Source organism: Lichenostomus cassidix, chromosome 1, assembly GCF_008360975.1.
Source record: "Lichenostomus cassidix isolate B80296 chromosome 1, HeHo_3.0, whole genome shotgun sequence".
Classification (NCBI taxonomy): domain Eukaryota; kingdom Metazoa; phylum Chordata; class Aves; order Passeriformes; family Meliphagidae; genus Lichenostomus; species Lichenostomus cassidix.
In genome coordinates this window covers 68,683,546-68,698,084 of record NC_139479.1, presented here as the reverse complement: position 1 = coordinate 68,698,084, position 14,539 = coordinate 68,683,546, and the positions used below count along the sequence as shown (strand labels likewise).

The following is a 14,539-nucleotide window of genomic DNA, read 5'->3' as shown; positions in this document are numbered from 1 at the left end:
CTCTGCTGTCACACACTTTAATTCGCCTCTCTTTATCTGGCATTCAAAACTTTCTTCAATGACATTCAATAAGGTCCAGCGGCTGGAAAAAAAAACTGGTTATTTTTTTGGATATTCTTTCCCAGTAGCTTTGGGCTTGGTGTGCATTCAGAAGCTGTTAACCCTTTGCCTCCCTGCGGCTCGGAGCCCCGGGGTTCAGCCCTTGGGCAGCGGGAATCCCTCGAAATAAGGCTAAATCCACCACCCCACGGTGGCGAGCCACTTCTCAGCGGGGAGAGGTGCCCCTTCCTGGGAGTCAGCTCTGGCGGAAAATGTTTTAAAATACCTTTTCCTTTAAAATAATAATAATAATAGTAGTAATAATAATAATAATAATAATATACAAACCCCACAAAAGCTTTCAGGAAAAGGAAACCTGGGAGTTCTTCCTATACCATTGCGGAACTCAGTTTTTATTAACATTCGTTTCTGTTCGCCGTGTAATTTTCGCTGTTCATTTGTGCACGAGTACATTTTTAGGCTCAAGCATCAACAATATCTCTGCAAAACTCCCGTGGATTATAGTGAGAAATGTGACCACAGGCAAAACAACATCTACACAGCCAGGAGACACGGAGTACACCGCTTTCAAGGCTTTTACTTCCTTTCCCCCTTCCAACCCCCCTTTTAAAAAGTCCGTTTGGCTTCGAGGTGCAAGGTTACTGTAGGGAGCAATCTCCCCTCGTTTTGACAGGGGTCGGCGGGTGCGTTTGTCTTTTTATTCCCCCTATATTAAACGGGAAAAACGGGGCAGAATATATATCCCGATTAATTTTTTTTTTCTTATTTGTTAGCATTCCTTATTCACCTGCTAAATCAACGAGCTCCAGGGAGAGCGACGCGGGGAGCAGCGCCGGTGCGCGTTAGCTCCGACGAGCGCGCCCTGGCTTTGGGGACCGCTGTGAACCTAGCAGAGCCCTGTGCTACCACATCCAGACACCGCCGCAGTGTTTAAGTTAGATCTCCTCGTTCGGGGAAAATATGCCGCCTCCCTGTCCCCACAGCCCCGGGGATCTCGCGGTGCGCTTGGGCGCGGCGATGCGGGGTCGGGCTAGTGCGGCTTGGTGGCGGCCGGGGCTGGAGCCGCCGCGCGTGGGGTGCCAGGGTGCCATGGTGCGATGGCAGGTGTTTCCGCGGGGACTGGGCACAGGGACCAGGTGTAAGGACATGCGGAATGTGCCGAGCGCCTCTTCTCCCTCCGCGGGTGCCGCCGGCACGGAGCGCTATCTGCCTGTCGGGTTTTCGGTACCCGCAGCAGTGCAGCCGCGATGCTTGTGGCTCTCCGTGCCCGTTAGCTGTGCCCGGGCGCCCACGCCTACGCAGAGGCCGGGCGGATGTCCTTGCCGCTGGAACACCGGCTGGCACATCTCTGTGGCCGGGGTTTCGCCCGACGGCGAGGGACAAGTGGCAGGTCCCGGACCCAGACCGGGAACAAAGACGCGGGGCTGGGAGAAGGCTGCGGGCGAGGTAGTGGGGACGAGGCATCCCGGAGGAGAGGGGAGAGAGAGAGGCCGCCGGCACCGGGGGGACGACCTGGTGCCACAGGTGGGAAAGGCACCGAGGGGCTGGCAGGGGAAGCTGGCGCCGGCGGAGACCGCGGCTGCAGCCGGCAAAATAAACAAGTGGGAGCGGGCTGAAAGCTGGGCTGAAAGCGAAGGAGAGCGATAAAGAGAAAGAAAAGAATATTAAATCGCGAGAGAATGAGAAAATAACCCCGCCAAAGGGAGAGGAGGGGAGAGGCCGCCTGCTACGGCGTGGGTGGGGTCGACAAGAATAGAGTACATTATGCAGTTCATTTAGTTAACAAGGGAAATAATGAGGGAGCGTGCGGCGTGAATGCCAAGAGAAGAGCCACAGAAAGCCCATTGAGCGCCCGGCGCCGCCATCACATGGCGCGGGCGCTATTTAAAGCGGGCGGCGGGCGCCGTTCAGCACCACTCGGGCTGGCCAGCGGCGCTGCGCGGGCGCTGCGCCGGGCGCTGCGCGGGGGCTGCGCGGGGCAATGCCGCGCTCCTTCCTGGTGGACTCGCTGGTGCTGCGGGAAGCGGGCGAGAAGAAGGGGGAGGGCAGCCCTCCGCCGCCGCTCTTTCCCTACGCCGTGCACCCCTCGCACCCGCTGCCCGGGCTGCCTGCCGGCGCCTGCCACGCTCGCAAGGCCGGGCTGCTCTGCGTCTGCCCGCTCTGTGTCACCGCCTCCCAGCTGCACCCGCCGCCGCCCGCTATCCCCCTCATCAAGGCCTCCTTCCCTCCCTTCGGCTCCCAGTACTGCCACTCGCCCCTGGCCCGCCAGCAGCACTCCGTCTCGGCTGTCAGCGTCGGGCACGCACCGGCGCTCTACCAGGGCGCCTACCCGCTGCCCGACCCCCGGCAGTTCCACTGCATCTCCGTGGGTAAGGCGAGCAGGGGTGGGAAGCGGGGGCTGCATGCTTGCATGACAGCGGTGGGCGCTGCGGGGAGGCGATGGGGATCCCGGGGGACCCTACGGAAGGCACCTAGGGAGGGGGTGATGGCCCAGCGCACGGAGGGTGGACGGGGAGTCCCGGCACCTCTCCCTGTCGGTGCCCCGGACGATGTGCAGGGGAAGCCCCACTGCTGCCCGCCGAGCCTCCGATCCAAGCTATGCGTATGGGGAGAGGCGGCCGCGGTACACTTGTGAGCTCGGACTCCTGGGTGGCAGCCGCTTGCTGCGTCTCAGACACCCCAGGGAGGACGAAGGGCTGCGGCCCCGCAAAGTGGGCGGCAAGGAGGGCTCAGCGGGGACTGGCGAGCGCCCGGCGTTGCGGGCGGGCGGCGGAGGGTCCGGCAGGTCCTGACCGTGCGCTCCTCTCCATTCCCAGACAGCACGTCCAGCCAGCTGCCCAGCAGCAAGAGGATGCGCACAGCCTTCACCAGCACGCAGCTCCTGGAGTTGGAGAGGGAGTTCGCCTCCAACATGTACCTCTCCCGGCTGCGGCGAATCGAGATCGCCACCTACCTGAACCTCTCCGAGAAGCAGGTGAAGATCTGGTTCCAGAACCGACGGGTCAAGCACAAGAAAGAAGGCAAAAGTAGCTCCCACCGGGGCGGGGGGGGCGGCCACAGCTGCAAATGCTCGTCCCTTTCCACCACCAAGTGCTCGGAGGACGACGAGGACTTGCGCATGTCTCCGTCCTCCTCAGGGAAGGACGACAGAGGTCTCGCAGTCACCCCCTAGCCAGCTGCATGCCCACCCCGGCTCCGCAGAAACTGTGGCGAAAGCAGGGGAGGGAGTCCTGACTGCCCCGGTGCTGACATGCAGCCGAAGGATTTTATACCTTTTTGTATAATTTGTGTAATTTACGAAGGACTTTCTCGCCTTTCTAGACCCCCCGTCCCATGGAGACGGGTGTCCCGGCACCCTGTTGTAAATAAACAAACTCCTCCCTAGGGCCCCAGGCTTCTCCCCATAGTGCTCTCTCACTTGTCTCCCCGCAGACGCAGCCCCGAGCCCGGGAAGCTCCTCGCAGACCTCCCCGCGCACCGAGACAGGCGCGGATGCTGCGCGGCGACGGGCGGTGCGCCCGCCTGGAGGGATGCTCTCCCGGGCTCCCTCCCGTAACCCGGCGGTGCGCAAAAACGGGCTGACGGACGGGGAGGGTTGAAGGCTGTTTGGGTTATTATATTTTCCTTTTTTTTTCCTGTTCTTTTTCCTTTCCAAAATTGTACTTGGTTTTGTTTTGCCGGGTGCACAGCTGTGGTTGTACCGTTCCGTCCCACTCCCTCCCCGCGGGAGATATTTATTTATTTATTTATGTGCAGAGAAACGATGATGGCAATGATAAATAATGAATATGATAACAATAAAAGCTCGTTGGTGGTTTATTTCCTTCCCTTCGCGTAGAAAGCAGCCACTCGGTGCCGGCGGGCGTGCGCCGGGAGCACCGTCGCTCTGCAGCGCTGTCCGCCGCAGCTCGGCACCGGGACCTGCCCGCCCCGGCGAGCGCAGATGACGGGGAATCTTCCATTCTCCGTGTCGAGCTGAAGGTATGGGGTGCGGGGGACCCCTGCCTCCTGCCCCGCGGGCTCTCTCGGTGCTCCCCGCGAAGCCAAAGATCGGGCTGGGGTGAACCGGGCTGAGCACCTTTCATTCCCATCCCAGCCGCAAGTCTGCGTCCGGCTGTAGGCGAATGCACCCGGCTGACGGCGGGACTCGGCTCCACTCTCCAGACTCCCGCCGCCAGCCAGGAAGGACTGGCCCAGCCTCCCGCTAGCCCTCCGGGGCTGAGGCTGGGGCCGGCCCTGCTGAGACTCCCTCCATCCTGCAGCCTCACTCCGGCGCCGCAGCCCCCCGACAGCGCTTGGCCGGTTTTTACGCGCGGTGACTCGTCCCGGTGGCTGGCGGGGAGCCCCGTTGGAAGCAGCCGAGAGGTCCTGTAGCCCCGGGGGTGCCACACGCGGTGGCATGGGGCCGGACTGGCATCAACCTCCCCGTTGCGGGATCCCCAGAGCCCGGCGCTCCCGCCGCCGCTCCGTTCGTGCCAGGGAAGGCCCTTTGTGCCGGGACTCCCGCTCCGTTCGGGCTCACAAGGACGATCTCCGGGGGGTGCAGCGGCCATCCCTGCACCGGCAGCCGATGCCTCAACTCTCCCCTCGAGGCCACAGAGCTGCACCTCCTGGCACGAAGGGTTTCATGACCTGCAATCTGGGGAATGTGTTTGTGCCCCTGGGCTAGCGTCGGTCCCTGTCCGTACCGGGAAGGGACCTGATTTTTATCCCAGAGCATGTTCGAAACACGCACCGGGAAGAGCCAGGAAGGGAGATGTTATCCCTCACGGGAAATCCCCACGGAGAAGTTCAGCGCAGCTCCGCACACAGGCTGAAGTTGATGTGGGAAGCTGTGGGTTTGAGATCCCTGGGCACCAAGGGCAGAGGCAGAGCCAGTAAAATTGCCGCTGCTGGGGCAACATCAAGTCCTGTTCATGAAACAAATGTGTCACCCTCCAGCCTTCCCGGGTCCCCTAGGTCTTCTGTGGGTCCAGAATATCTACCAGCTCCTACAGCTTCATGCCATGGATGAGTGGAGAGCTTGACCCCGCAGCCCACGACACACAGCGGACCTCTCTGGACACTCAGGATGATATGAGGTGGGGGAGGAACCATTAGACATGACAGTGTAGGACAGGCACCAGGCAGTACTCTCACCCTGCTGTGACTGCCCTGATTTGTGTTCTGCTGTCTGGAGATTGCAAGGACTTGGTGCCACTAGGCAGCCGCATTATCAAGATTGGGGCACATGGACAAAATGTTCAGGCTCCTTGGTGGCCTTCCTTCATCCACTGACTCCTGGGACCCTTAGACCTCTCACCTCTCCACCTCTGCTTCCTCCTCTGTTGCCCTCCCACATTACCCAGCTGAGATGGAATGGCAGGGCAAGCTCATGGTTAGGACACCCCATGGGCAGCATATTCCTGGCTCCTTTTCCCTTAGCTGTTGGGGATAAATTTCACAGGTTTGAGACCAAAATCTGGCCTTGATATAAGAGGTAGTCGGTCTTGCCTGGTGCTTGGGCCTGTAATATTCCATGTGTACCCTTCCTTAGCCAGTGGACCAGTTTCAATAGGAAAGACCCCTCAGAGGACCCTAATTGGCACAGCAGGGCCCGGTAGACTTTCCAGCACTTACCACACATCCTGCTCACATTTACCAGGCTTGTTTTGAAAAGTCATTGCAAAACAGAGGCAGAAACAGCCTAAAGTAGATTTTGCAAGGGTCTGGCATCCTCGTACCGAGCACAGGCACTAAAGTCAGCAGGCATCCTTAGGCTTGCGTGTGTGTGTGTGCTCCTCATGCCTGTTCAGCAGCATGGGATTGAGCCAGTTGGCTGGCAGTGAGAGGCAAGGAACACCAGCACTGAGTGTTGCTGGAGTGGCTGGAGTGGCATTGTGGTAGTTGTGCTGATGCTCTCAACACTGTCGTCTGCCAGCATATTCCCACCATGTCTCTGGTCCTCCATGGCACGAGCTGTGGTATACAAAAATGTGCCTCCTCACACTCCTGTGTTGAGGCTGAGCAGAGGCAGACAGGACAGATTCTCAGCACTGTGATAGGGTTGATGATGTAGCAGTGCTGCCCACTCAGCTTGCTCCTCACTCTCTGTGAAACCTGGGCAGCAGCATGCCTGGCAGACAAACAGCACCTTGTGGGCAAACACATTTTGGGAACTAGAGCTGCTGGGATACTAGGGAGCAGCTGGAAAACTTCATGGGTGTGCAGAACCAAGTTCACTGTCCCATCCTCACTGCAGGCACAGCGGTTATAGTCTGCAAGGAAGAATTTTGCGGTGATGCTGTCCCAGTCAGCGCACACATTACAGAGAGTGTGGACACACATGTGACTGCATCCTTTATGGACTGAGTTTGTCAGCCAGACAATTTGGAACTAATCCTCAGCTCTAAAATGTATCTCATATATGTAAAGTAGGAAAGAGAATTCCCTCGTATGGTATAATTTTGTCTGAACAGCAGTGGAGTATCACAATGGATGGCCCCAACAAGACAGTATTAATATTCTCTGATGCACACTGGCCTCTGCTGCAGACCCTGTGTACCTTGCAAAGCCCAGTGGGGCTCTCAGTGCACTTGACAGTCATTATGCCACATCCACATGCAGAGATAATCCCTCCTTAGTTGGGCATTTTTCTAATTTAGTGAGAAATCATTACAGCAAATGCTCAGAGTGTCATTTTCAAGGACTCTGAGGTTGGGAAAATTAAAGTCATTTTGCTGTGGGAAGAGCGTGGGCACCTCTGCTAAAGCGAATGTCATAACATGCCAATTTTCAACTTTCTATCCCTAGCCATTTTGGCAGCAGGTTTCTGAAAGTTACTTAAGCATTTTAGCATCTAAAATGCCCAGTCTCACCTGATTCCAACAGGAAGCAGATTTATAAAAGCACAAAGTGAATTTGAATATTTTCCAGCATATACTTTTTGATTGTATTTCTAGCTTAAAATTCAATTACTTCTGCCCTAGCATGCTGAGAGGAGACTCTTTGGATGCTATCAAGGCTTTAAAGACTGTGTCCCAGAGCCAAGGTGGCTGTCCTGGCAGGGGCAGGAGGACAAAGGATGATGCTGGGCTCTCTTTTCCACCCGTTGATATTGCTGAACATTGGTGTCCCACACCCCATCCCGTCACATACGCAGCCACTCTCTCTTCACAGGCACAAAACGCAAATATGACATGGATACCTGGAAAAAACTCAAAGGTTTGGAATTAGAATCTTTTCAACAATAATTTTCTGTGTACTTACAACTATTTAATATTTATTTGCATTATTTGTATTTCTCAGTAATGAGATTGTTATTTTTATTGCTAGACCTCATTTCTTCCCACATAAAGGCTGCATCAAATAGGTTTACAGTTGAAAATATGCACTAGTATTTTAAATATTGTTTCTTTTAACCACAAAACTAGTATCATTAACCCAGGAATTCCATTATTTGGTTTATCTGCAGTTAATGTATTTACACAGTGCCAGCTCTGAGCTGGCCCCATGGCTTGGGAATAGTGTTTGGAGTAAATGGACATTCTGCTTTGGAATAGCATTATATTGTGGGTAACTGGGTGGGGTTTTTTTCACTCATGTTTGCTTAGAGTGAATCCTACCTATTAATTTACTGGGATAACAAGGATTAATTTTTAATCCTTATGTTCCAGAGAGGGGCTATGAAATTTGATTCTCTAATGACAATATAATTTGGTCTGTGGATGTGATTACTTTAAAATACAGGTGGGTGTTAACAAAAGATTCTAAATAAAATACTTTTGTATGATATTCTTAATGATTTGAAGGCAGGTACATCGACAGTAGCTATCTCTCAATTACATTAATTTTGAAAGTGTTTTTGCTATGAACACAAAGTACTCATTTATCAGGATGCAATTATGCAAGATCAGGACATCTCCTAGGATACTGACACTGATGATGACAGCAAATGGCTGGGCCTGATGCTTAATACAGCTGTAGCTCTACAGGAGTGGCTGCCTGGTGCTGGACAGCTGATTACTCTGCAACTACCCTATATACTCTATATTATATAACCCATATATACCCAGCATATATAAATAAAACCAAAATAACTAGCTAATTAAAAAAAAAAGTAGCAATGATCATAAACAGGAAAAAGTCTTCATTCTTAAGTTTGTCACATCCCCTTTCTCATTCTGTTGCAACCTTCTCTAATTTCCCCTTTCCTTCTTGATATTGTCTGTTAGGCTTGTTCCCAGCAAAGAACACATGGAAAAGAATATATTTTCACTGTATATTTTCTACCAGACTATATAAGCTAAATAGGAAAAACCACATCAGTAGAATCTCATTATGGACCCAAAATGTGCTTGGAGACAGTAACTCCTGTCAGATCTGTGTCTATTATTTTCCTCAGCCTCAGGTTTCCAACTATGAAAACCATTAGCATCAGTCACAGACCATGAATACATTATTTCATGCACTTTGCAGCTGGATGGGCTTGAACACAGTTGTGCACTAGATCATGGGTGGGAGTACCTTGGCTTCAGTCATTGCTCTAGAAGGGTCTGCTGGGGGTGAGTCCTTTCTGCCAGTCTGATGAGAATGTCAGGTACCCTGGTACATCTAAAATAGCACTAGGCACACATCCAGGCACATGAAATGGTTCTTGACAAGACAGTTTACACCTGAAAGCACAAGCAGAGCAGACAGATACAGCCTGAGCCCGATTGTTGGAGACAATACAAGGTAGCTGTGACTGCAAATATATCTGGATTTAGTTTTGTTTAAAAATATTTAAATATCCTGTGTGGAGGACTATCTGCCCTATTTGACTGATCCTGGCCTGGGTAGACTACAAAAGTCTGCAGTGTCTTGGATCACTATTTTTTTTTTAAGAAACTCTTTCCAGTCAAATCTCAGGTAAATATACCAAAGAATAGATGATCCATACAAACCTGCAACATTTGCAGGTATTTGGGTAGCTTGTAGTGTGCAAGGCAGAGCATAAGATTTAAACATAGTATGTAAAACATTAAATATAAAATTGTGAAATTTATGTACTTATGTTGACTAGGTTTTCTTTACAGTCATAGTCATTTCGCACTTCTTATGTTATAAACCCAGAGGAAGTTCACAGGAACCAGTAACTGTGGGGAGAAAAGATCTCCACAAGCCAGGGGGTGCAAAGGAGATACATGGACTGAATCAGGTAGAGGATGTTACCTGAGGAGTGACACAAATACACATCTGGGAGCCTTCTTATTCAGTCTGTGCTCCTACCTTCACACTAGACAGGACTCTTTCAGACCAGAGTTGTCTCTTTACTGGTGTTCTGCTGTGTTTATTGTACACAGAAATGTTAACATGCCTCTCCATTAACTCTTTCCTCTTGAGAAAACCAACTTGGATCTCTGAGTTGACCAGAGTCTGAGAGATTCACTGAATCTATAAAAGGTCTTTATCTTTGATGCCACCATGTCAAATCTGAGTTTTCTTTAGTGTCTGAGCTGGGAGGACACCATACTAGGGGATAGGTAAATGAAATTTGATGATGTGGGAAACTCCTGTCCTTAGTTCCTGGTCATCAAGATGCTCTTTTGAGCATGAGCAGTCCCATGCCTAGATGTGCTATGGGCACAGAGGGAAGGCAAGACAGTTGGAGAGTTGCCATTGTGAAACCTGCTGGACCCTGCGCCTTCTAACTAGATGACTGTAACTGCAGTGAAATAGTCCTGATGGTGCCTGTGACCTGTCTGAATCGTACCCTGGCCCCTTGCAGAGCCCACTTAATCTCTCACAACCCAGATATCAGCTGCTGCAGCACATCAAAAGCCTGTTCTGCTCCTGTATCACCTCTGCTCCTGTATCACCACCTTCAGCCTCCCCACCACTACCCCTTCATACTCCTGCCTGCACTGACTGGTGAGACCCCCATCTCCCTGGCTGACTCCAGCTCCAACTTTTCATGCCTTTTGCCACTGACTACCTTCAATCACAATTCTTCCCCCAGTTTCTGTTTTCTTCCCAGACCCCATCCTTTCAGAGACCTTCTGGGGCTCTGTTTCACTCCCAGCCCTGCTTGCACAACTGTTGAAGCCAACTCTCAGGTTGTCAGCAGTGGTGAGCAAGCAGAGCTTCATTCAGTGCAGGGGAACCATCACATCAGTTTATGCCAGCTAATACCTGGGTGCTTCATTCACCACCACACAGGCTTTCCTATACACAGTGTCCTGTCACAGCTCTCCATGCACCCTTCCAACCCTCCAGCTATTCCCAGCCACCTCTGCCTTCACTCTACATGTGTCCTGGCTCTTCTGCAGCGCTGCCAGCTCACACAGCCAACCTGACTCCCTGTCATTGTTCTCTCTTCTTTTACTAATCAAACTTGTCTCACTTCTCTGTGTCTTTATTTTTCTTTCCTGCATTTCAATCACCTGTTTAAAGTTAAGCACATGCCTAAATACTCTGCCAAAATGAATCCTATATTTTCTCAGTTGTTTTCCACCCTCTCTGTTGGATAATTACCCCCCTCCCTGTTTCCCGAGAACATATGGGGGTCATGTATCTAGCTCTTATGTTTAATTTTGCACACAGTTTAGATTACACTTTGTATGAAACATGCTACCAAAAGAGAAGCTGTCTTCTCCTTTCTCTTCCTTTCTTTCTCTGTAGTTAAGCATACATGTAAAGAAACCTTTCAGTGCATTTGCAGAGCCCTAATACAGTAGAGTGACACAAAGCATTCTGGATATTGCTATGCAAATGACATGCCAAGAATGTTTAGACTGTACCTTGAAGCAGTAAACAAGTTGATTGTCATGGTGTCATGGTAACAAGAGCTGGATCCGCTTCATACGAATGAGGTCCCAACCTTTGTTTTTATTTGGATTGCTAAAGCAACTCAGTGGTCCAAAGCTCATCACCCCCTTGCTCCTCTGGAGAGTCAGAGGTACAAGAAATGGACTCGTGTATCAGGACACCATTTAAAAAGAAGCAACGAGCTGCTCTGACACACAGCTTCAGGTCACTGAGGATATTCAAGCGTACACCGATCTGAGTTGGGAGATGCTGTCACCACTGCTGGAACTTGACATGTACCCTGGGCAGAACTGCTGTCCCACCAGTGTAGTGACAATATGAAGAACTCATGTTTGGGGGTGATTAAAACTGTGTTTTTAAACTGGTGACCTGCTCCCCTCTCACAGAAGTATGGACACTGGAGAAGGCAGCAGGGCTCTTCTGTGAGCAGCGCCTCTGTGTGGGTCTGTAGGATCAATAACTCAGGCTGCTAGTCAGCACCTTGTCTTGTCCACTTAACACACAATTTCTTGCCAAGCAGAGCCATGAGCATTTCCCCCATTTTGACTCAGCCATCCTTCCCTGGGTAACAGGAGAAGTCTCTATCACCACAGGAGAATCTATCACCACAGGAGAATCACACGAATGACTTAGAAGTTGTAGAGCCTTTTTCCTAACCCAATAACTCAGGGCTGAACTACTCCTGGCTCTGATGAGCCACCTCACTTACCAAAATGCACTCCTGGAATTTGCTCAACCGAGTTGAGCCACCAGACTTGGCTCCAAACCTCATTGTCTGCCTCTGCAAACAGAAAATGCTTTCACTGACAAAACCAGCAACAAGACAACACCATCTTGCTATACAAAATAAAATAGAGTTTCCTAGATAGCTGTGGCATCATAAGTTTGAGACTAAAACATTCTCTTTACTCCAAATACTCAAAAAGCAACTTTTTTTTTTTTAAAGAGTTGTGTGGCCAAATGTAAGAAATGTAAGTGCCACACATCTCAGAGCATCAGACAGAGGAGTTTGCCCTTTTTGCACTATTTATCACTACTGCTGATCTGGGCTTTAAGGAGGACCACAAAGCAGCTGAGCCAAACTGGTATCAACTGCAGGGATCAACACTAATTTGCTGCCTGTCTCTGTTGGTTCTTCAATCTCACAGTTTAATACATGTTAGAAGGTGCTTTGAAAAGAACCTTTCAAAGTACAGGGCACAGAAGGATAACCCTTCACATGACAAGAAGTTTGTGAACTCCTTGGCAGTGCACCAAACCTGTCTCACATTGCCTGAGATCTTCCCTGCTGTATATTGGGTTCTTCTCTGTGCTTGTTTGGGCTTGAGATGTTCCACCCCAAAGACCTGTTTTATCCTTTGTTACCTGACGTGATCTGCAAAGACCTGTCTGAATCACTCACGTGCAACTCCTTAATTAACAGTATCAATAAAAGGATGGGAATTCTCCCACCAGCTTCAGGACCTGCACAGAAGAGGTACTGCAGCTACTTGGGCAGACTCTCTGTCCAGAGTCAGAGCAGAGGAGCAAGCCCTGCATGGTAAGAGTTATCTCCTACTGCAGGACATATCTTGGCAAGGCCAGCTGAATTAGGCTCTGGAAACCATTGCAACTGAGGCAGTCTAGAAAGACTAGCTCCAGTGCAGTTGGAATGCATTCTCAATACCAGGAGGGAGGCAGGGGAACCCCTGGAGAGTAATTGCTTGCTGATTAAATTCCTTAGCTGTAACAACTGCATTTATGCAGCTGCACTTAAATAACTCAATTAAGGAAATCAGAGGCAGTGGCACTGAAGAGCCACTGGGACAGGGTGAGGAGGTGAAACATTTTCAGCTGGATGTAAAAAGCGATAATTGAGTATTCTTCCCTGTTGCTCATCAGCCACCACAAGGCATCCTTGGAAGTAGCTCATGGGAAATATGAATAACAAAGCAAATCCTGACCTAAGAAAAGAGTGGAAAGGATTTACCCCACCAATCTCAACCTGTTCTTGAGGATAAATTAAGTGCTATCAGGGACCAGATGCTTACATGTGATTTACTAACTACAAAATGCCTTCTCTGGCATCTTTGATCCTGAAATCTAGCCAAGTCTCTTATGCTCTTTGCAAACTCATCAGTGGGAAAGTTCTCATTCCTTGCTTAACCACTTCTTTTCCTGAAGCAGGATTTGTTCAGTGTGTTATCTGACAAGTTTTGGATGGTCCAGTAAATGCAGTAGAATGATTGATGGGGCTGAGGTAGGCACGAGAGCCCAGATCAGCTGGAGAGAGCACTGAAGAGCTGTATGTCCCCTCTGCCACAGGCTCCAAGCTGCTCGGAGGAGCTGCAGAGCAATCTCCTGGGAGATTGTCCGACTCCAGACAGAAACTCTGTTCATACAGTAGCATCATAAGTGTGTGGAATTGAAGCCAGCAGCTGATCCTAAAAAATGTTTTTCTGTTGCTCATCCTTAAAGTGAGCAATCTGGAAAGCAGAGTGGTGTTTGGGGGCATATATCTTTAGATGGGTATGTCACCCTTTTCCACTGAGATTTGAAGATCCCCTTGGTTAGCTCCCTCTGTAAATCTGATATTTGTGCACCTGCAGGGACAGAGAACAACATCTTAGTTTCCAGTGAAAAGATGCCCTTAAAGCACATTCTGGATAGCAGAATTTCCCATTTATGAGCAAGCTCCTACCTGCCCAAGTGCTACTAAAGACACAGCTGCCAGCTCTGGTTTCCTCACCCATCCCATTTCAGCAACTAAGATTTGAGCATAAAGCAGTGAGCTGCTGGTATATCAATACCTTTCTGTATGAGGAAGTGGCCGAAGACATTTTCTTCAAGGAGAGGCCCATTTATATTTTCAGTCATATCAACTAGTTCAGAGTAACTCAGAATGACTAGCAAGCCCTCTCAACCAGTGAATTCATGGACTTGTTTTTCGGTCATTTTATCTCTGGGTGGTGCTGCATTGTTGGTCCAGTTGTAGGTTGTTCCATGGGTTTATCATCATCCATCATCCTATCTGGACACATGTATATGCCATGGTGGAGCTCAGACCCCTTTGAAGACTTCCTGGGAGATGTCCTCTGCCTTTGGGAATGCATCCTGTGTTTGTTATGGTGTACTTGTGGGGCTATGTGCCAGCTTGCATGGACCACTTACCATTTTGTAAGACCACAGGAGCTGCTCCAAGAGGCAGCCCTCCAAAGCTCACAGTGCAAACTGGCCAGACCAGGCAGGTTGGATATTCTCCCTCCTTGACTTGCCCAAAGTGCTGGTCTCCTTTATCCCTAGTTGCATTTCCAGCAATATCTCCATGCTTTCTCTGGTTGCTCCCAAGCCATGAGAAGCTTACAGAAATACACCACCAGTACCATGTGTGCCTTGAGACCTCTCTTTTCCTGACTGAAGTAACACACCAATCCTAGTGGCTGCATCCCTCTTCTACCGCTGTCTCATGGCCACTTGCACCATTCCTGTCCCAGCTGCCTGTACCCATCTCTGGGCTCTTCTATTCACCAATCTCTGAGGGCAGGGAGAGCTGTTGTGTGCCCTCTACAGCACCTAGCACAACATGTGGTCCATGCTTTGTGCTCTCCTGTGTGCTTACAGAAACCCCCAGGCTCACATCCACATGCAGAGCCCTTCCATGGCACGTCGCACATGCCACGGCTCGCTGGCTGCGCTCACCATGTTTCCTGAG

General features: G+C 50.6%; 1 protein-coding gene across 1 annotated transcript; it reads left to right on the top strand.

The window, feature by feature from the left end:
* Positions 1 to 1,997: 1,997 nt before the first annotated feature.
* GSX1 (GS homeobox 1) lies at positions 1,998 to 3,825 on the top strand. Its single transcript, XM_085055425.1, has 2 exons — positions 1,998 to 2,429; positions 2,877 to 3,825. The coding sequence occupies exons 1-2, from the start codon at positions 2,042 to 2,044 to the stop codon at positions 3,230 to 3,232; spliced, it is 744 nt and encodes a 247-aa protein (XP_084911551.1). The 5' UTR covers positions 1,998 to 2,041; the 3' UTR covers positions 3,233 to 3,825.
* Positions 3,826 to 14,539: the final 10,714 nt, after the last annotated feature.